This window comes from Nymphalis io, chromosome 14 (genome assembly GCF_905147045.1).
Source record: "Nymphalis io chromosome 14, ilAglIoxx1.1, whole genome shotgun sequence".
Taxonomy (NCBI): domain Eukaryota; kingdom Metazoa; phylum Arthropoda; class Insecta; order Lepidoptera; family Nymphalidae; genus Nymphalis; species Nymphalis io.
Window position 1 is genome coordinate 3,694,858 of NC_065901.1, and position 23,014 is coordinate 3,717,871.

A 23,014-nucleotide genomic window follows, 5' to 3' on the forward strand; every position below is an offset into this window, starting at 1 on the left:
TCTAATTCAATTAGTATCGGTACCAATGTCTGGATTAAGTAACAGTTAGACTAGTTATTTTTTACGCGCGGCAGTTAGTCTGCTGTGATATGAAACAAAATGACGATATTTTCATACACAATAAGTATATTAGTAGCATTGGTTTCTTACATAGTGTATCAAAAATATGCAAACGTTTACACGAGTTTTATAACGAAACCAGTGAAGAGATATGATTACATAATCGGTAAGAATCATTAAACTGCGACATCCTACTTACATTCAATCCTCTGAAAATATTTAAGAAATAATTTATAAATATATGTTTTTGCTATTGTAAACGTGACAGGCGTTTTTACTCAATATTACACAAGCAATTACTTTTCGGTGATATTGCAAAAGATACTGTATAAAGTAGTTTTTTATAGATTATATATATATTTATAAAATTAGAAATAATGCATTGAAAAATATTTTTTAAAAATAAAGTGCTTATACTGCATTATATCAAAACTAATTGAAAATCACAGTGGGCGCCGGTACAGCGGGTTGTGTGCTAGCATCTCGTCTCTCAGAGAATCCTCAAGTTAAGGTACTACTCGTGGAAGCTGGAGATCATATGGGCTATTTCTCCAAGGTACCTTTAACTTCCACTGCCTCCCAGCAAGGGTCAAATGATTGGTCCATACGGGCAACACCTCAGAAGTACTCTTCTTTTGGACTCTGGAATCAGGTAAAAACAATAAAAACGATAGGTAATTTTATTGACTTTAAATATTTTAACTTTTAGTATTAACATGGCTACTTTAATTCTTATGTACTTATTGTTTGATAGCTGTTAAAATATTTATTTCGCTTACAAATCGTATTTTATCACAATTCCATTTTATATAACATAGTAGGTACTACTATGCCAGTAGGTAAATCTTACTAATATAAAATATTTCTTTAAATAACTTTAATGAATTTAAAATTACTCAAGTACACTTTATATTATCTAAGTAGTACTATGCAATGTTCTTTTTTCTAATTTTTAAGACCCCGATAATTCCACGTGGCAAGGGACCTGGTGGATCTGGGCAGATCAATTTCCTTCTCCATGGTTTCGGCCTTCCTGAGGATTACAATAGATGGTCACGACTCGGTTTTAAGGGTTGGACTATGGATGATCTAAAACCATATTTCTTAAAAGCTTTTGGAACTGTTAAGAGCGAATTCGATTCCGATAGCTGCCCGGCAAAAGGAGTGTGTGCAAAGGTTAGAAATTAATATATTTACTATATAATTTTTATATATATATATATAATAGGTCCGCCTACCTATTCAAAAAAAAAAATAAGTAGATAAAATTTATTTATCATATAGTTTAAAAGAAAACATTTAGAAAAAAAGATAAAAAATAACAAGAAAAATCAAATTAATCACTTTATTTAAGTAAGCTTTTACGAGCATTTATATGACTCGTTTAAAAAAATCGACAATCAAAAATTTTAAAAACGACAAAGTGTGATGTATATTATAATGAATAGAATTGGCAAGAAATTTACTAATTACTTGTTCTTTAATTAAAATATTACACAGTTCGTAGATTACCATCCCATTGGATTATTCGCGTGTATAACTAAAATTGTTTTATTTTTTATTTATTGAATCAGAATAACATTTTAGGCTCCCATGAAGCTGAAGCTAATAGATGAAGACAATGAACTCATGTCAATATTTAAGCAAGCCTCTTCAGCTCTCGCTGTTAAAAACACGTTTTTTAGAAAAGCAACTGCAAATGTAAAGGACGGTGGCAGATATCAATCATACGACGCTTATCTAAAACCAGCACTGAAGAGAAAAAACCTGCATGTATTATTAAAAACTCAAGCTGTATCAGTAAGTTTTCCTTGTACTTATAATATTAAATAAGCGATTCTTGTATAATATTAATATATTATAAATATTTATATAAATATTTATTTCCTGTATCTCGCAAACAGCTCTAACGATTTGGCTCAAATGATGTACTAAATAATAATATTTTTAAGCATAAATAATTTAAAAAAGCTGACCGAAGTTCAGTCGCCCAGGTACTTGATATAATTGTTTCTGTTTTATCTTTCATAATCTTAATATTAAAGATTTGGACGTTGTTTTTTTGCATACTACTTATTCATAGTAGGAACATCATAAATTATATTTATAAACGTTAGTGATAAAACGTTTACAAGTAAAGAAAGCACTACGTTTCATTTTAATTTAATATTTATTTCTAACTAGCTATTGCCTGTTAATGTTATTAACAATTATCCCTTAGATACAACCCGTGCGCCGCCTATTGTACATTAATGACTATAATAATATAATAAGCCAGAAACCTTCAACCAAGTACCAGCAATTACTGTGCAATGATGTAACTAAGTCAGATAAATGACGTGTATGTATAGATCATGAACATAAGTAGGTATTTATTTTGATAATACATATAAGATTTTCTTTTACGTAGATACGGTTTGAAGAGAAAAAGGCTACATCTCTTTATATTCTACAAGACCACAGGAATCTGGACAACATATTTGTTAACAGAGAAATAATTTTAAGCGCTGGATCAGTTAAGACGCCCCAAATCATGATATTATCAGGAATCGGCCCGAGAAATTTAATTAAAAAGTAAGCCTCTAAATAATAATAATTTAGACTAGATTAATATTTATCACTGTCTTATGTGAACTCACCCACTTATGGGAAATATTTGTAATAAGGCGGCACAGGTGGATCACGGGTATCATAGTAACTGTGATAAATACGTTATATTCATTTATTTATTATCTCTTGGAATATTTGGCAACTGTTAGTAAATTGATTATTTTATTAGTGTTTCTACCTTTATGAATTTCGAGTTTCTTTTTAACACAAGCTTTTCGGACAATGAACGTCGTTTGAAACATTTTTTTATCATCATTATTTAATTCGACGTTGAATGTAACATACACATTCAACATATCAAAAATATTATTGGTCAAAATGTGTTTATAATTTATTTTTAAATTAAACAATATAACAATTTACAAATTGTCTCATAACTATAAAATAACTCTTCTCCTACAAGGTGTCTGCCATATTGTCATGACGAGGCACTAGAAATACTTTTGGACAAACATAAAGAATTTCCTGACCAGTTTTCAAATTGCAATTGTTGCTTAAATTTCATCATTTCATTATTGTGTCAACATCTAATAATACTGTTAATGTTAAGGTTACAAATAAACCTGATAACCGATAACGAGTCGGTCGGTCGCAATCTTCACGATCACATGAACCTTCCCATCTACGTGAGCATCAAGAAACCAATCAGCGTGACCTTGGCTAAAGTGTTCAGTGCGAGCACGTTGGTGGATTATTTTTGGAATAATAGCGGTAATACATGCATTATTTACGTAACTGGTAACAGTTTATTTAATTAAAATAAATAAGATAATGTAATAAATTTTCAAATCCCTAGAATCAAAAACGAGAATTCGCAAGGCCACGCTTACAACTTTAGAGTCAAAGTCGTTTATAAAAAATTTTTATTCAACATTTAATTTAATTTAAATCACAATACTAGAAATTTTCATTCCGTTAACTAAGTAACAAAATTCTGCAAATGTTTATAACGCCACTGTTGCAATCAGCTTCTTTTTATTTAACAATATTTCACCGACTTATGTTGAATCTGTTTCACTTATTTTCATACAAATCACTTGTCATCTTCATTCGAATAACTCTATCATATTTGGGTTAACGCAGTATGTATTATGTCACCGAAAGATCCTGCCTGTCTGAGAATAATCCTTGGGAATACCTTTGCCGGGATACGCTAAACACAAATGTTTAGTCAGCTTTCCCGACATCTTTTTCTTTGACAGAAACCACAATGCAATATAAATAACATATAATCATATCCTTAACAGGTTATTTAGCATTTCCGCCAGTAGCCGGCGTGGAATACCAAAACGCATCCGCTCTGATGCTCTTCTCAATGGGATCATCAAGTGAGAGGCTGTTGAGAGATTTGTCAAACTATAGACCAAAGGTTAATTATATTTTCCTCATATTTAGTGTTAAAGTCACAATTTACTGATTAAGATAGTATTAAAGGGAATAACAATGAGCTCTAACTGCATTGCTATTCAGTACGAACTCACTTTGTTTCACACTCAAGTAATTTTAAAAACCGAATACTGTGATACAATTTTGATGAATGTATCCTTTAAATGTTATAATTATTAGTCAATATCTCTTTTTTGGCATTTCACAAATGTGTTCTGCGGTGTGTTTCAGTTTTTACAGAATAGCTACATGTATTAGTCAAATATAGACCACAAATAAAACTCAAATAAAAAGCGTAGTCAATAGTAAAAGTAAGTCGATAAATGTACCACAGCTGGGCCTTAGCCTTCTTTTTTTTAAGAAGGTTCTAGAGCTTATTCTATCATGTTCACTCAAGGTGATTTTAACCCTTAAACAGCTAAAATTCACGTGTTCTACCCATTGAACCATCTCGGCACTAGTCTCTATTAGCAATAACTTTGTTAACAAAATAACTTATCGTGATTGTATTCATAATTGGATGGAAAATATATTTTTATTGGGTAATTTTAGATCGCCTTGATATTGAGTTTTATTTGATTTATTTACGCTATTTAAATATCAGATGAACGTGTCACGCATCTACGCACAAATAAACTACAGTCGCAAGCCGATAATTTTTTTTTATGCATATCATTTCCTTGGAAAACATTATATATTTCGTGAATCGTTAAGTTGGCAGCCTAAGCAAGAAATCTTTTATTAAATCTTAAATTTGTGCATAAAAATAAAAAGTCGTTTACAAATAAATCAACAATTGATACAAACCACACTTTTTTTTAAAAGAGGTTATAATATTAGGATTTCATCTATTCAGATTTTTCGTGACACATTTCCATTCCACAATGATACAAGTAAGGAAGGGTTCATGTTCCTTGCTACCTGTATCCAGCCAAAAAGTAGAGGCACTGTTACACTTAAAGACTCCAGCACCACTGTGCCGATTGTTGTGGATCCGAATTACTTGAACAGAGATTATGATGTGAAATGCATGATAAAAGGTAAATTATACTCATTTTTTTATTGTTTATAATTAGTTCTACTGATCAACCAATCGCCTATCTGTAAATCAGTTCTGAAGTCAATCGTCGATTCCCATTTTGTTCACATAATATTAATGATTAATTTAATTTTTTATTATTTTTTATTTTTTAAATTATTATAGAGTTATTCAGAAAACTGTTGCACGAAAATCATTTATATATAAAAATTAAGTTGGTTGCTACTCTTTTCTTTAAGTATTTTATTCCCTTTTGTTTTAGCTATAAGGCGTGCAGAGAGATTGATTACGACAAAACCATTCGAAGAGATAGGAGCTAGAATTCACTGGCCTAGGCCTGAACGATGCCTCACATTTTGGAATTACACCAAATTGGACCAGAAAGGATTGGTTAGTAGGAGGAAAAAGTATGTATTAATATTCCTACTAGGATTTTAATGCACTTTTAATATTAAATCACGTTGGTTGTAACGCTTAACAGTTAGTTAAACTTGTGAGTTCCACGCGTTTTCAATCTTGTGACTATTTGTAGCATTTATATATATATTGTATAAGGTTACGGTACAAATGTAGAATGTATCCATCTTTACTAATTTTATAAACGTGAACGTGAGATTTTTTGTTTGTTTATTTGTTACGCTTTCACGTCTTAACTACTTGAAAAGGTCACAGATACCAATCTCCAATAGCAGTACATATTGTCGGTATGAAAGATTTTTGTCAAAGAGTGTTTGTTCAGTATATTTTACTTAACAGTCAACATTTGATCGGAAATAAAGCAAGTACTATATTGATATATAAATATTTAGAATAAAGCTACAAGGAGCACCAAGCATTCAGGCTCAAAAAGATGTAACCAAACCAACTAAACCAAAGATTCAAAGTCCCCCTAATGAATATTTAGAGTGTTTGATTCGAGAAGTCGCTGTTACCGGACACCATATTGCTGGAACTTGCGCTGGGGGAAAAGTCGTTGACAGCCAATTGAGGTTTGTGTATAATTATACAAAAGCTTATAAGCAATATTTACACCCAAAGTATACGCAATATTTTTAGTATATAGCTTGCGTTCTTATATATATAGTACGAACAAAGCTGGCATGATTTTAAATAAAAAAATAAAAGTTCTATTTTTTTTAAACACACATCTTGTACTACTCAAGTATAAAACTTAAAAGTGCGAAACATAATGTAGTTTAAAAGATTGAACCCGTCAACTGTCTTACTCGCCAGAATTCAATCCACTGATTTAAAATCTTCCCTATTTCATCAAAAGTTGTTGCAAAATGAAAACATTTTTACGTTATTTAATTTGAATATAATAAGATGATCATATAACTGTTTTATACTGAAATATTATTTTCCAGGGTGAAGAATGTCAGCGGTTTACGTATAATGGACGCAAGTGTATTCCCCGCTCCCATATCTCTTTACCCGAACTCTGTTATCATAGGGATGGCGGAAAAGGCAGCTGAATTAATAAAGAATACTCCTAAACTGTGAAAATAACTTTGTGTGCGCATATTAAATATTATATTGATTTATATGATGCCAGTTCATTTTACATATTATTATATATAAGTAAACGTTACAGAATTTTATTTTAAAATTGTACATGGGTACATGTACATGGTTTCTGCTTTAAAAATAATTAATCAGGTTATACATTATTATATTATTTGCATTAAAAATTTGTATTAAGTCCATTCTAGTTGGTATTTAATATATAAGAAAACAAGTTTAAATATGAAATATTTCTTATTAATAAATGTAAAGGTTGTCTGTGCGTATAACAAGGGATAACACACGTAATATTTGGCCATGCTACTGGTGGTAGGGCTTTGTGCAAGCTCGTCTGGGTAGGTACCACCCACTCATCAGATATTCTACCGCAAAATAGCAGTACTTGATATTGTTGTGTTCCGGTTTGAAGGGTGAGTGAGTCAGTGTAATTACATGCACAAGGGACATAAAATCTTAGTTCTCAAGGTTGGTGGCGCATTGGCTATGTAAGCGAGGTTGACATTTCTTACAATGGCAATGTCTAAGGGTGTTTGGTGACCACTTACTATAAGGCTCGTCCGCCGTCCTATTCTATAAAAAAATACATTTTATGACTGAGGGCAAAGATGCGCTTGCTATCTTACATATAACTTTTTATACTGCAAACTAATAAATAATTGAAACATAAGTATTATATAAAATATTCTACCAACATGCTTACAAATTTTATCTACAAATTCAAGTACGAGGTAATCAAGTACGAATGTAGGCGCGACTCGCATGTATATATACTATTTATACGCAAAATGATTATATTTGATACTCAAACACCCTTTCACATGTATAAAATTGTATCAAAGGCCTTGTTATTTTGTTGTTTAACTACTTATTATATTACAATGACTTCATTATTTTTATTATTAACTCGTGTTCATGAAATATGTAATAAAACGATTTTTATAAAGATAAAGAAAGCAGATATGACTTTTTACGCTTTATACAACAGCAGGAAATCTGATCTATGCTTAATCAGACTTTTCTGATATTTTTCTCAAAGAGAAACATATTTATTTTATGTTGTATAATATTGCATTTTCAAAATATCTGGTTGTTTATATTACCAGCCATAACCACGGTTTAAATTTTTGGACTATTAGTACTAGAAGTTTACCTCGTATTATTTGGCAAGTTCTAATATAAATCCATTTCATTTATATTTAAATACTAGCATTAATCAGTTATATTAATAAATCAAACATTAGATCATTCTCGCGTCTGTTACTTTCAGATCACATTCTCCGAATCTTCTAGATGAAAATTTCTATTGGAATCTACTAAAAGTTTTTAAAATATTCCCTTTTTATTTCCGTCTTCGTAGTCATCAAACACGCTTCAATTATTCTACCTTCAATTATATTTTAGGCTTATATTTCTTTTATTACTTAACTGTTTAAGGGTGGAGTTCACGAATTACAATAAGGTCATACGATTACGATACATTTGATCGCAGCCTCTCTGTTTCGAATATTATCAATAAGATTAATAACACTCCTTCAATGAAAATAAGTAGAACACAATATTCTGAGTCAATGAAGAAGCCGTCGCAGTATAGTCCATACTTATTTAGTCATTAATAATGATAAAATTTAGATTGTTCCATCAGGATATATAAACACAAGGGCATATTAAAAAAATACGTAAATCAACATAGAAAAGATACAACAATTGAGGCACGGATAACATGCTTGTGGTATGCTTATTCGATTAAAAATCAGTTACTATAAAAACTAGGAAAGGTAAAAAAGCTATAGCCTTATGAATTAAGGTTATATTTTTAATCATATACATTCCAGACATGTACCTATATACTTGCAAAATTTTAATTAAACACTCGTCTCACGTCGACACAATTTATATAAATAAATTAAGATCACTAATAGAATACAAATTTTATTGATTTTAACATAATACAGCTTACATTTAACAAAACCTATGCAATCATAGCTTCTAAAATAGTTACATGGAATAGGGGCAAGAGTTACCAAAACCTTTGGGTGTTATTGAAGGAAATTCAAATCTTAGTTAACAGGAAATAGTAAGCTACTACAATTTATTATTCTATATTTGTCATGTCCAAAGTAAAAGTTTGTTTGTTTGTTACAGTAAAACGTAAAAGTTTATTAGTAGACGTACTTTAACACCAGTAGAAAGTCAGTCAGGTAAGAACTTTGAAAGTTAAATGTTCAAGAGTATTAACTATGTGTTAATTAATGCAATAATCATATTTGAATTAAAATATTAGGTATCGGTTACAAGGACACCAACATTCAACATAATTATACTATAGTAACAGAAGAAACTCTTTGTTTATGAGTTTCGAATTCATGCGTGCCTCTTAGCGTTTACTTTTATATACCTATAATTATAATATTAGTTTCTTAACTAAGATAGGCTAAAGTGTGGTTTGTATAGTCTGTTTTAATTTAATAATTAATTTAGTTATGAAATCGCAATTCATTGGTGTTGCGGTATTAATTCTTTAAAAGTCGTATAGAAGCTGTTTATAATCTTTAATATATGTTTATTTTCTTGTTATTGTGTTTTCTAGTTATCTATATTACAAACATAAGTGAAAAAGATCCTTAAAATAATGTACAATAATTCAGTTGATAAATTCGAATATAACGAATAAGTATATAGTAGGCGTGGAAGAGTAAGGAAAAAAACCCTCGAATAATCTTAAAACGCGTACACGTACAAAATCGATGACGGTCGCTAAAGTTCATGCGCTGATTTCCTATATTACTAATGTACAAACAATCGCTAAATATTAGAATATCAGATTAAGGCGTAATCGAGAAATAAATTAAGCAACATCAGGTATGGTTGCAATTCATTTCATTCGTTTTTTTTATACTTGACTGATTTTCCAAGGTGAAATATTTATTTACAAAAATATAAGTCAACTATCAAATTAATCAATATAGTCAATGAACGAGAAAATAGTGAGTAAACAATGGTAACGATTGCAAGATATTTAAATACTTTTATAAATAATAATTACAAATAGCATTGCAGTTCACGTTTATGGCTACTGCTTCCTGTTAGCTTGTAGTCAGTCAAACGACATCGACTTGATAAGGACCTGTTATTGTTTTATTAAATGTAACAATGTGTGAAACAAATACACGTCTGGATGGCAAGGTTGCCATCATAACTGGAGGTAGCACTGGTATCGGATACGAAGCAGCTAAGGCTCTGGCTAACAAAGGAGCAAAAGTTATCATCGCCAGCCGCAATGAAACAAAACTAATCAGAGCAAGAGATAGAATAGAACAAATAACAGGTAACAAAAACATTACATACAAACTCCTGGATCTAGCATCTTTGAATTCCGTTAGAAATTTTGCCAATGATACGTTAGATATAGAAGAACGAGTAGATATATTAATCAACAATGCGGGAGCTGTAGGACTTCCTGACAAATTAACAGCAGACGGACTCAATCTTACGATGCAAGTGAACTATTTTGGTGCTTTTCTACTTACGTATTTATTGCTACCTATGCTGAAGAGTTCAGCACCAAGTAGAATAATCAACAGTTCAGCCGCATCAATGTACATCGGACACATAGATTTCGATCATTGGAACGACATCGGGCTTTACACTTCAATCGAGGTTTTAGCGAACTCAAAACTAGCTGTAGCGTTATTTACAGCCGAATTGGATCGAAGACTTAAAGGAACTGGTGTCACGGCAAATACAATTGACCCGTTTATAGTCCGTGATACAAATATTCTGAATAATCTTCCGAGTTTGACGAAAAACATATCGCAATTATTTGTGGATGTGATCGGTCAGCCGAAAGAAGATGTTGGAAAGCAAATCGCTCTGCTATCCGCTGAACCTGAGCTAGAAAAAGTTAGTGGGGAACATTACAAATTTTGTCAGAAGTGGATAAACCACTGGTTGGTTAGTGATCACCAATTGACCAAGGAATTATGGGAAACATCGAAAAATGTTGTACATTTGTCACAAGATGAAGATTGGGAGAAGAATGATATTTAATTTTTTGTGGTTTCTTGTCTATTTTATCAACAAAATATGGATGTAACGAATTAAAATGACTATTAGTTTTATGATTATATATCACTACTAATCATTATCCGCAATCATTTTTGGTTGTGTTTTTGTTAGAGATGTAAAAAGTAAGTATATAACATTTAAAGAAATAAAACAAATATACCTCTTTATAATATAAAAGCCATACGAATATGAAAAATGCGAGTCTGTCTGCATGAAATATAAACTAATCAAGATAAAATAAAAGTCACTTGCGTTTGTTATTTGTTTCACATGTGTATCGATAGATAACATTAATTTTCATGGATTAATTACAATGAAATTAATAATTTAAAAAAATTAGTAATCGTAGACAGAGAAACAAATAGACCAAGGGGCCGTGAAACCGCGATTGAGACAGAGATAGATTGTTAATGTGTGCGTATAATGTAGAAAAAGTAACAGTCCCTGTTTTGGGAGATAGTAATTTTCAGGATTTAATTAAAACAAAATAAGTTTATTAAATTTTACTTTTTAATATTTATTATACATTTTTTTAATCAGAATATTTTTTTGTTTTCCAACTACACCCGAAAACTGTTGCATTGTTTGTTTTTGTTTCCGTTATCAATAGTACTTCAGCATCTTTATATGGTACTGGATCAGCATTCTCCTCAAAAGTTGAAATCTAAAACACTCAATTAAATTATTACTAAATGAACGGTTGCCACATATATTTTTATGTTAACCTCTTGACTCGGAATCTAATAATATTATAAATTCATGGAGAATGTTAAATAATGTTGTCGTTAGGAAATTATAAATAGGGGAACGAATAAATTAAAATAACATATTATATACTTATAACGAAGCACTTTAGGTTATTATTGGACTCCTTATTTATTTGCTTACATTGTCGATGAGTCGATATTTTTTATCGAAAATCGGGACATTTTTTTAGCTGACGCTGGCAGCACTTATATCGTAAATAATTATAGGTTATGAATGATAAAAACTGGAAAATCTTATTATCTTCAGGATTTTAATGCAATATAAGGTTCCGTCATGCTATGGCATTAATAAACATCACTGAGAAATTATATTTAGGGACAAAATAGTCGTACTTACGCGTAAAAACACACGCCGGCAATTTTCTTCTTGCTATCACTTTAACATGAAATAATAGGACAATGCACCATTGTATACCCTTTGATATGATATAAGGATTGTTTCTCGGCCTGTTTTCACTGGATAAGAATCGTTTTCTAACATAAAAGTAAGCGAAAATTGAAAAAAAAACACAATGAACGCACCAACTGTCAAGTTTGTTTCGCTAGTCAAGCAGCAAACATCAAAACTGGTTACGCGATAAGGGACAAAAGATTTGATAATTCTATCTCTGTCTAAACCATCTGTTACGTAATTTTCGTTCTCTTTCTTGTGTAAGTGAGAAGGAAATCGTCATTGCGTTTATTAGTTTCTTTGTCTACGAAATAAATATATATTAATGGTTTCAAAAAGATGGGTTATTTTCTTTAAAAACGCCTTGATTTTTTATACATTATATTATTTTTTACATTATTATTGTGGATGGCCTTTTTTTTAATTTGGAGATGACATCTCCATCTCAAACACAAGGGCAAATACTGATCACTTTGATCTGAAATATCTCCTCTTTGGTTAAGAATTCCAAATTCAAATTTATAAATTCATTTAGCTGGTACATTTGAGTTTTGAAAATAGTCATTCATATGTTTTTTCCTCATTATTTTTTTCTTTGGCTTCGCTTATTACCGCACAATGGAAAACATGAAATATCGGTATATTTACGGGTACGAGTTCTACCGTAGCAACAGTGCTGCAGAAACAGCTCAGTGTCGCAAAAGAAAGCACGGTACGTTTTTGGTTTCAACGTTTTCGTTCTGGAAATTTAGACCTTCAGTACCAACCCTGTGGACGGCCGGAGACCAAAGTGGAAAATGAAGAATTAAAGGCTATTGTGGAAGCGGATCCATCACAAACCACTTCAGAGATAGCTGCAGGTTTCGGGGTAAGTGATAAAACTGAAATCGGGAAAGTAAAAAAACTTGAACGAAGGGTACCTCATGAATTGAGTGCATCGAACTTGCAAACACGCGTCGACTGCTGTGTTACTTCGCTCAACCGACACAATAATGAAAGGATTTTAAATCGAATCATTACTTGTGATGAAAAGTGGATACTGTACGATAATCGGAAGCGCTCGTCGCAATGGCTGAACCCTGGAGGCCCAGCCAAATCCTACCCGAAACGAAAATTGACTCAGAAAAAGTTACTTGTGAGTGTTTGGTGGACTAGCGCCGGTGTCGTTCACTACAGCTTCCTAAAATCTGGCCAAACGTTTACTTTAAGAAGAACTAGCTGCTAAACAACCGAGATTGGTCAATCGCTCTAGGTCACTCCTGCTTTACGACAACGCAAAACCACACACTGCACAAACAAACTACCACTAAGTTAGATGAGCTACAATTGGAATCTCTGGAACATCCACCATACTCCCAGGACCTTGCTCCAACAGATTACCATTTTGTCCGGAATTTGGACAACAAAAAAGGAAAAAAATTCAACTCCGATGCGACAGTCCAAACCGCCTTCAAAGAGTTTATTGATTCTCGCCCCCCATGGTTTTTTTAGTAAAGGGATCAGTGAACTATCTATGAGATGCCAAAAGTGCATAGATAACAACGATGCATACTTTGATTAATTAAATACATTTTACAAAAAAAATATTTACTTTATATTCCTCCCGAACAAAACGCCAATTTCATATGTAAGGACCTAATATAATACACATTTAGTATCAAAGTTTCTTATGAATAGATCCCAAAACCTTCAATTTATAAGGAATCAGGTAAACTGAACTAGTTAACTGTGCGAATGAAATAATTTGGGCTTATATCACATTTGCAACATAAACATTATAATTTAGAAGATTTTTTAATTATTTTAATATCAATAATAAATTAGGAAACAAGTATTAATTTGTATCGGACACATTACTTTATATATAATTATGTATAATATACAAAATATTTTTAGCTTATATATTAAAATGTATTGTCGATTTAAATAAGAATTTAATTATATTAATTCATTCTCAATCGAAACAATGCATTAAAAATAATTATACTAATTGTAACATTGTTTTAATTGTTTGTAGCCTTCTATAGGTAATAATTATTTTGTTATATAAGAATAGCAACGGGCGCTCGCTAAATAACATGACATTGAAACGTTTCACGAGATGTAACTTCACATTAAGAGTCAATGTTAAAAGCAAAATTGATAATTTCTTATTTAATTTTGTATGGGTATATAAAAATACGGGTCATTGAAATCGGCTAACAAATGGCGAAGATATCTAATAAGGGACAAATAACAAGTGAAAAATAACCTGGATTTATTACCTTATTCCAATTTTCGGGTTGATTTTTTTGTTTTTAAATAATATTGGACTAATTTCGATAGATTATCGTCTGAATTAGAAAAGTGTTATCAAAATCGATTCACAATGGAAGCTATCGATTAACATACACACGAAAACTTCCCTTTCATATTGAAGTTGGTTTAAAAGTTATTAATATTATCATTATAAAATTGGAATCTTATAATAATCTCTTTGTGTCGTTTAAAATTGTGAAATCTGTCTAAAAATTACTGTAATACATTTTGGTACCATACTGCAGTAGAACTACAAGAAAATAACAACAAAAACGTGCATTAATTTATAGTTTCATACATCGAACGCAAAAACGTAATCGTTGTATAGCTAATCGAAGAAGAAATATAGATTAACAAACTTTAATTTATATACAATAATAATAATAATTTGTTCACACACACGTTCGATAAAACTATCCAAAAGACTGCACAGATAAATTGCTACGATATATCGTTGCCATGTGTATCCGCTATTAATCACCATATTATTTAACATGGTTAATGAAATATCTATTTCCGTACTAAGAGTTATAACATAATTTAACAAAATCTTTTTTCTGAATCTTTATTTTCATATTTTTTTTTTCATCTGAAATAGCTAGGTGGACAGGAAAATATAAAGAGGGTAAATGTATTGACAATCTTGAAAACTAATAAGTTATACCCCTTGTGTCTGTAGTTATACTGGCTCACTCACCTTCTACCCTTCACTCATTCAACTCTTTAAGCAGGAACAAAATAATACTAAGCATTGCTGCTTGCCGATGGTTGTAGAATATGTAATAGCCCACCTACCCATACGGACTTGTACAATGCCCTACCACCAAGTAAATATGATGAATGGTAAGTAACCAAGTAAAGTTTATAATGCTGTTATTCTGTTATCGTAGGTACCTATATTTTATATTTGATTATATTATTTTTTCTTTATTGCCTTTTTTATCGTCATAGCGGAACCGCTCCACGAAGCCGATTCATCCTTCACGACTTTTTTGTACAGATATAAGATAATCACTGTCATTAGGCAAATACAATAGTCATACTGAAAATATCCAAAGTACCTATATACTAATATTATAAATACGAAAATAACGCTGTCTGTCTGTTACGCTTTCAATGCTAAAGCACTGAACCGATTTGGTGAAATTTCGTATTAAGAAAGCTACAAAACCTAAGAAGCGGACGATGTAGTTTTTTTGTTATTCTTTCTCGTCTAACCACTTAAATGTTTTTCATGAAATTTAGCATCCACGTTACCAGAATTACAGTAAATGACAAGAGCTATCTAACATATACTGTGGGTACAATAATGCAAAGCTTAACATACAATGTGCTTAATCATCAGAACTATAAAACATTACCAAAAAAGTCAACATTTTTTCATTGTTTTGCCTATTATGATGTTTTTAGACAGTAAATTACACTAGAATTATTTAGCCATTAGGCTAATGGTATAGAATTTTACGATTACACTTTTTATGTAAATTTATAAAATAAATATATAGCAACGAAGTATATGGTATACGCGCCACGCACACAAAAATTACAAATGGCAAGCAGCATTATAGCATGCGAGCGTATCATGCCGTTTGCCGTCTCGGCATACGTATCGGTTTTAGCCCCAAGGCGCGCCAAAATATGTATGTATGTTTTACATTAGCAAACAAATAAACAAAACTTACGTCTTTATAACATTAGTATGAAGTATTTTATTTTTATTTATTTTATTTAAAATGTATGTATGTAAGTGTATAGATTAAAATTTAATTTCAAAACACTTTATTTTTACTACTCGATGTCAACTTTAAATGTAAAATTTTAGATAAATATGGCTAACAGTCAAAAATTATTAAAACTAATTAAGAAACGTCGTAGTTTGAAGAATATACTGAAAATAATCAATCCATCCATCCAATCTACCTTAAAGTTTTTGGCGGTAAAAATACCCTGATACATCGTCTGGCTTCTGACGAAAATAATGTGATATTTGAAGTAATGGCATATTTTGTAGTGGATTACCAGATGTATAATACTTATACTACGTTTCTTTATTATGAGAAGTAAAATAATAAGTTATTAATATATGTATATTTTAGGCAAATAAGACAGAGAATGTTGCGACAGTTTACCTATATACCGGGTGTCTCAGAACGAGCCATCTGTTTCGAACATTAGTAAAAAAAAATGTCAATTGTAATTATTTATTTATTGATACCAAAATGTAAACAAAGAAGGAAATAGTACTTTTTAAATATTACATTCCGACAGTCGGAGGCGCCGAGTGCGCCTCGAACAACGAAATACCCACTAAAAAACCAGCGGTACCCTTTCCGTCATAACGAGGAGCGCCACGGGATCGCTTGCACATGCTACCGCGACGCTCTGACGGGTGGCCTCTATTCTCTAGGGTGATTACCAGGGTACTGAGGACCCCCCTAGTCCCAGCGGAGGGAGAAGGTGCGCATAGCGCCTCATTCTTCTCCCCGGTCTTCTTCGGCGGAGCAGGTTCTCCTTCTGCAACATCAAATTTTTACAGAAGGAGACCATTTCCGACCAGCTCTCCTCGCTTCCGAGCATCGCGTTGATGATGCTCGTCATGGAGAGGTCTCCGCCGACGACTGCCGCCAGGGAATGCCTCGCACGGCTGCCCGTGCGAGGGGTAGCCAACATCGGTTTCGAAGGTTGAGGTGCTATTGGCTCCATTGGCGCAGCTGTAGTGGGTACAACAGCTGTGGGGGAAGGTTTCTTCCCGTTCCTCCCCTTTTTTACTCCGGTCGACCAGGACGACTCCTCGGCCTCTCTCCGCCAACTATCGCCGCTAGGGTATGCCTCTGGGGCCCCCACGCAGCACACTCCGTCAAAGTGTGATGTGCCGTGTTCAGTGGCGCACCACACTCATGGCAGGAGGGTGATATCTCCCGCCTCACTATCCCGTGCAGGTACTTACCGAAGCAGCCGTGTCCGGTAAGCACCTGCGTGAGTCTAAACGTAAGTGTGCCGCTCCTTCTTGTTACCCAGCGATTCAAGTGGGGGCGGATCACCTCCACTGTCGCCAGGCCTGCTGATGGGGATCCCAGATCCTCCTCCCATCTGCGAATGAGAGCTTGTTGGGCTACAGACCTGATTCGCCCCACCTCCGCTGATCCTAGACGGTCGCCATTCGCCCTAGCTTCCACCTGAAACCGATGCACTTCCGCGAGTACCTCGGCCTGGAGTTCCCAGGGCGGATCACTCGCAAGAAGTGTCGCCACCGTCCACGTCACCGTACGGTAACCTCGTACCGCTCTCACCGCTATAACTCTCTGCGGTCTCCTCAGAAGAGCTCTATTACGAGCGGTGAGAGCGTTTACCCATATAGGTGCACCATATAGCGCTATGCAGCGTAGTACACCGGCGTATAAACGCCGGCATGGTGATTCCGGATTCCTCCCACATTAGGTAGGAGGCGGCCTAAGGCGGCTGCGGCATTAATGAGTTTCGGGCTCAGTTGGACAAAGTGCTGCCTGAAGCTCCATCTTCCGTCCAGGATCAGACCCAGATACCTCATCTGGGCCTTCACCTTTATCACTGTCCCTTGGATTGTGATACACGCTCCACGAGGGGGACCCCGACGTGGACCGTGGAATAAGAGGGCCTCCGTTTTAGAGATGGAGACCTTCAAGCCCAACATTTCTATCCGGTCCATCGTGAGCGACGTTCCAACTTCGGCCAGGATGGCCGCCTCTTGGAAATTTCGCCCCGTCACCGTGAGTAGAGTGTCATCCGCGTAGCACAACAGCCCCATCCCGGGAAGGACAGGTGCCCGCAGGAGCCAGTCAAAGCCGACGTTCCACAGGATTGGGCCGAGGACGGACCCCTGTGGAACGCCACAGCCTACCTGACGTCGAACAATTCGCCCATCGCTCCCCTCCCAGAGGACCATCCGATCCTGGAGGTATGCCCCCAGATACCTCCTCCTCCTAAGATAGGAAGGCACGACCGAGGGACCAGCTGTGTTGGTGTTAGCGGTACGGCTGGAGCCACCGGCTTCCGCACAGGCGCGGCCACCCGCTTGGGTGTGGGTGATACAATAGGCGGTGAAGCTATTTGGGCCGCCTGGGAATAGGTCGGACCGTTTGGCTGCACCAACTCCCACCCAGGGGTGGACAGGACCAGGGTCCGCCGCTAAGGGGAGGCGATGCTCCTTTACAGGAGGGAGGCGCTCCTCGATGCCGTTCAACCAGGCGTTTATCGCGCCGACCGCAGACACCATGGCTGCCTTTAACTCCTCAAGTGCCTGCGCATCCCGAGTGGTGTTGGTCACCGAATCGTTCGCCGCTGCCACCGTTTTTCGCATCTCCGTGAACTCACGGCGCTTTTAGCTCCGACTTTAAGTCCTCTATTTCCTTGCAAAGGCGTCCGTTATCCGCGGGAAGCTGGCGGGTCTCCTGCGCTTCCGTCCTGGAAGCCAAGGCATCAACAATACCCTGGAGAGAAGCCGTGGACTCCCTCAATGTTGACACAAGCCCTCCTTTTAAGTTGGAGGATTTCTGCGCCACCTCTAAAATGAGGGCTGCATTACGGCCAGCTTGTGCGCGAAGTTCCTCCACGCCCAGCTTCGTGGGATCTCCAATGGCATCTGATGCAGACTCTTCGGGGTCCAAAACAACTTTTGAAGTGCTTCCCTTCCGGAACGCCCTACTCCGGAGCGAGCGCCTGAACGCCTCTTCCCTGGCTTCTTCAGTCTTCGCCTTAAGCTCGGCCTTAGCCTGAGCAAGGCTTCCGCGTCCTCTTGAAGAAAACTTCCCCCGACAAGCACTGCTACATTTAGCCGCTGCTCTGACTTCCGTTTCCGTATCGGAGCCGGAATTAAGCAGGGCGACTCCCACAAGTGGGCGTTTACGCCTAACATTATTATTGTCGGATGACAATTCTGTGTCAACGTCCATCGTCGACACAACAACAACAACAATAAACAATTATGACAAACAATAACAACGACAATGACGACAACAAGCAAAAATAGGTCTATGAAAGACATTTAACCAAACAACAAAACCAATCGTTAACGAAAAACAAAATCCATACACAAAGCCAATATAATATGTCACGACAGAAAACAACAAACCAATAAACAAGCGAGGGTATTCGAAGAAAACATACAAGAAACATTGATAACAATATTTAACTCGTACACGTCCGAACGGTTCGACGTTTCGAGCACCAATCCTTATCGAAGACTTAGAAAAAGTTGTTGAGGAATCAATCTGATCTTCTCTTCAATAAATCTTTCAAACTTTGTGGATAGTTCTCTTAGACAACACTTTCAAGATACCCCCATAAGAAAAAATCAAGTAGGGTTAAATTAGGTCTCCGTGCCGGACCGGGACACCACGTTGGAGGTGTGCCCCGCGTGGAGTGCGGAGAGGGAGATCCTGGACCGTGAAGTCGGACAAGACCTGTCCCTGCATGCAAACGTGTCGGCGATGCTTCGCAGGGAATCGGCGTGGAGGGCCGTAGCCTCCTTCTGTGAGACCGTCATGGTTCAGAAGGAGACGGCGGAGCGGGAACGGGAAAGGGCCAATCCTGCTCGGCGGAGACGACGACGGCGTCGTATTTCAGACGGCCCTGTGGAGGACGGCAGCCGTGATGGCCTCGCGCTGCCGTACGCACTAGCGAGGAGTGCGGGGGGGTGAGATTCGCCCCTTGATGAGAGCTCCGCCGACCCACGAGTGGAGCAAAGCACGGGAGAGGCCGCGGATGCGTTATATCAACACGATCCCGCAGCCTCTCCGATCCGGGCTGAGGACGGCCATCGCATTGGTTATAGTGGGTAAGAATCCCACATAACCCGGTTCCACCCCCATAGGACCCGGGTACCTTCTACCGGGTACGTGAAGGTTTCCACTGCGAGAAAAAAAAAAAAGAAGAAGTGCCGTGCCGAGGACGGCCATTGCAATGGTTTTAGTGGGTAAGGCACATAACCCAGTTCCTTCTATGAGAGCTAGGTACCTTTCTGAAGGTTTCCATTGCGTGAAAAAAAAAGATCTCCGTGGTGGCCACTCAATGTCACCTCTTAAAAAATCACTTTTTCGGGAAACACCTCTTGCAGTACTGCTCGCGAGTTGTTAGTGCGCCGAGGCTCCTACTTCTTGGAACCACGATTTTCTTTAAATCTTGGATAAAAAAAACGTATTATCTCAATATAGCCCGCTGAATTCACCGAAATTGCTCAATACCTCTATGGTCTCCGAAAAAGTATGGTCCAATAATGCACATTGCTGACATTACCTCTCAAACTGTAACTTTGGGGCTATGCAAAGGTGTAGTAAATGATGGTGTAGCAATTTTGATGATTCACATAATCGATCAAATGAAAATGGACCTCGTCGCTAAAGAAAATGTCAAATAAAACAAAATCATCGAATATTTCGAACAATATGTTCACATAATTTGATTTTGGAACATAATCATTTTCGTTCAACTTCACAATCTAAATTTAGGCCCTAAAATTCAAATTAGATTTCATTTTGCGGTGTATTGTCGCTCTAAATAGCACCAATCGCGATTCAAGCTGCTGAAGATAATTTTTCCGTTGAGTTCAGTAGTAGTTCCAAGGTAGTTCCATCTTGATTTATTTATTATTGGATATTGTTATGTTTCCATTTGAAGCGAATGAAGCGATTTAAATAAAAAAATATGTTTTATTCTATTCAATAATAGGACAATTATGAGAAAAGAACTTAAGTAAGTTACATTCATCTGTCGCCAAGCTACATTCATTCCAGTTAAACCAAAACTTAATATGATATTCATATTTACTTTAATGTCTTGCTATCTTCTAACAGTTGCGTCGTTTATTAAAAAATAAACATTAAAGTGATTACCTTGACCTTCAAAGCTACTAACATCGGGCAGTCCTATTTAACGCAGAGCTCAGTCTAAGAGTAACACTCCGTTTAACCGGCCTCATATCATTATAAAAGATGCGTATATTAGATGATTTTACTAACTGCGAGAATGGTGTGCGACTGGATGGTAAAGTGGCCATCGTTACTGGAGCTACATCAGGTACCGGTCTAGAAACAGCTAAGAATCTAGCAAAACGAGGAGCTAAAGTCATAATCGCTAGTCGCAGTCCAGCAAAGCTATCAGATGCGAAAAAAAATATCATCAGAAGTTCTGGAAACAAAAATGTTATTGCTCGAACAATGGACTTCGAGTCTCTCAAATCAGTGCGTAATTTTGCACAAGAAATGTATCTCTCTGAGCCAAGATTAGATATTTTAATCAACAACATTGGCGCTATCGCCTTAGAAGATCGATTGACGAGTGACAGTTTACATTTGATGATGCAAGTAAACTATTTCGGAGCCTTTTTATTAACTTTTCTCTTGTACCCATTGATGAGATCTTCGGCCCCGAGTAGAATAGTAAATGTATCTTCTATAGCTCTACTTCTTGGACACATAGACTTAAAACATATGAATGACGTTGGTAAAACCAACATTGAATATTATGCAAATGCAAAACTAGCTGACATTTTATTTACAGTGGAAATGCATAAGAGGATCGAAGGTAATGGTGTAAACGTATATAGCATGGATCCAGGTTTGGGTAAATCAGAGTTTTTTCGGAATTCCAATGAAACATTTTGGAAGACTGTGCTAAACACGGGCCTTTTAATTGTCGGTAGACCACTTGACAGAGTAGCAACTATGCCTGTATTTTTGGCAGTTGATCCACGAGTGGAAAAGGCTAGTGGAAAACACTTTCGTGATTGTGCGGAATTTTACAGTTCTTGGTTTAGTAACGACATAGTGTTGACAAAAAGACTATGGGAAGAGTCTAAGAGATTGGTTCAAATAACACCCGAAGAAGACTGGGAGCAATTATAACTAAGTCAAAAATGTGTGGCCTTAAAAATTTCATCATGTTTGTCATTATTGGTCAAGGTAATCAACACTATGTACTACTACGCTACATTACAATTAATACACTAACAATATAATTTTAGTAAGCTTTATCTAATTGTAATTTTTATGATTCTAATTTTAATTTTAATTATTAATGAATGTTCTGTAATTATAAATATGTAATCTGTAGACAGTTATGGGCCTCGATGCCTGAATAATAAAGTTAATAATAATAATACAATGTTGCAGTGATAATAAAGTTTATCTGTATTAATGTCTTGTATATTAAATACTAATCAAACAAATAAAACACGAACTACCGATAATTTTAATTTAATTTTAATGTATTGCTTACTTAAGTTCAAACATTCTCAAATACATAAAAATTCAATGGTGAAATATCTAATGATATTATCAAGATCTAGCTAATTAAAGTATATCAGTATTTTATACAAATATAATAAAAAAGTTGAGTCACTCACATATATACTCTCATAAAAAATTGTGTGAATTATTTAAATAATAATGCATGTCCAATATCCTACGACACACACGTAATGTCAATAAGATACCATAATTGATAAAACAAACAAAGCATTTATTTATTACTTGATTATAATTATTGCTATTTTTTGTTAATAGAATACGTCGTGCTAAACTCTTACACATAAATTGTATACGAGCGTGACTGCGTCGTTGGTCTAGTGGCTAGATATAAGGCCGCAGACCCCGATGTTCTGGGTTAAATCCTAGGTCGGGCCAGTAAAAAAAATATTGGGTTTTTCTATTGAAAATTCTCAGTAGCAGCCCGGAGTCCGGAAGTTGAAAATGTGTACACTCTTGTGCCTCGGAAAGCACGTAAGGCTTTACGTTGGTCCTGTGCCTGAACTCTTTCAGGTCGTGTTGGATTGTCATCCTATCTAATTATGGGAGTTAGGGAATAGAGAATGCACCTGTGTTTGCGTACACACTTGCGCAC

General features: G+C 35.4%; 3 protein-coding genes across 3 annotated transcripts; all 3 read left to right on the plus strand.

Moving 5' to 3' along the window:
- The first annotated feature begins 74 nt into the window (after positions 1-74).
- Positions 75-6,644, plus strand: LOC126773348 (neither inactivation nor afterpotential protein G). The gene is made up of 11 exons (XM_050494236.1): positions 75-226; positions 510-712; positions 1,018-1,236; positions 1,648-1,860; positions 2,471-2,634; positions 3,221-3,381; positions 3,918-4,039; positions 4,913-5,096; positions 5,358-5,502; positions 5,905-6,084; positions 6,463-6,644. Exons 1-11 carry the CDS (start codon positions 100-102, stop codon positions 6,596-6,598), a joined length of 1,854 nt encoding a protein of 617 aa, XP_050350193.1. The 5' UTR covers positions 75-99; the 3' UTR covers positions 6,599-6,644.
- A 3,042-nt stretch (positions 6,645-9,686) lies between these two features.
- On the plus strand, positions 9,687-11,226 carry LOC126773412 (retinol dehydrogenase 11-like). Its single transcript, XM_050494356.1, has one exon. The coding sequence runs from the start codon at positions 9,770-9,772 to the stop codon at positions 10,664-10,666; it is 897 nt and encodes a 298-aa protein (XP_050350313.1). The 5' UTR covers positions 9,687-9,769; the 3' UTR covers positions 10,667-11,226.
- Positions 11,227-21,105: 9,879 nt separating this feature from the next.
- Positions 21,106-22,017, plus strand: LOC126773489 (retinol dehydrogenase 13-like). The gene has a single exon (XM_050494441.1). It carries the CDS (start codon positions 21,106-21,108, stop codon positions 22,015-22,017), a length of 912 nt encoding a protein of 303 aa, XP_050350398.1.
- Positions 22,018-23,014: the final 997 nt, after the last annotated feature.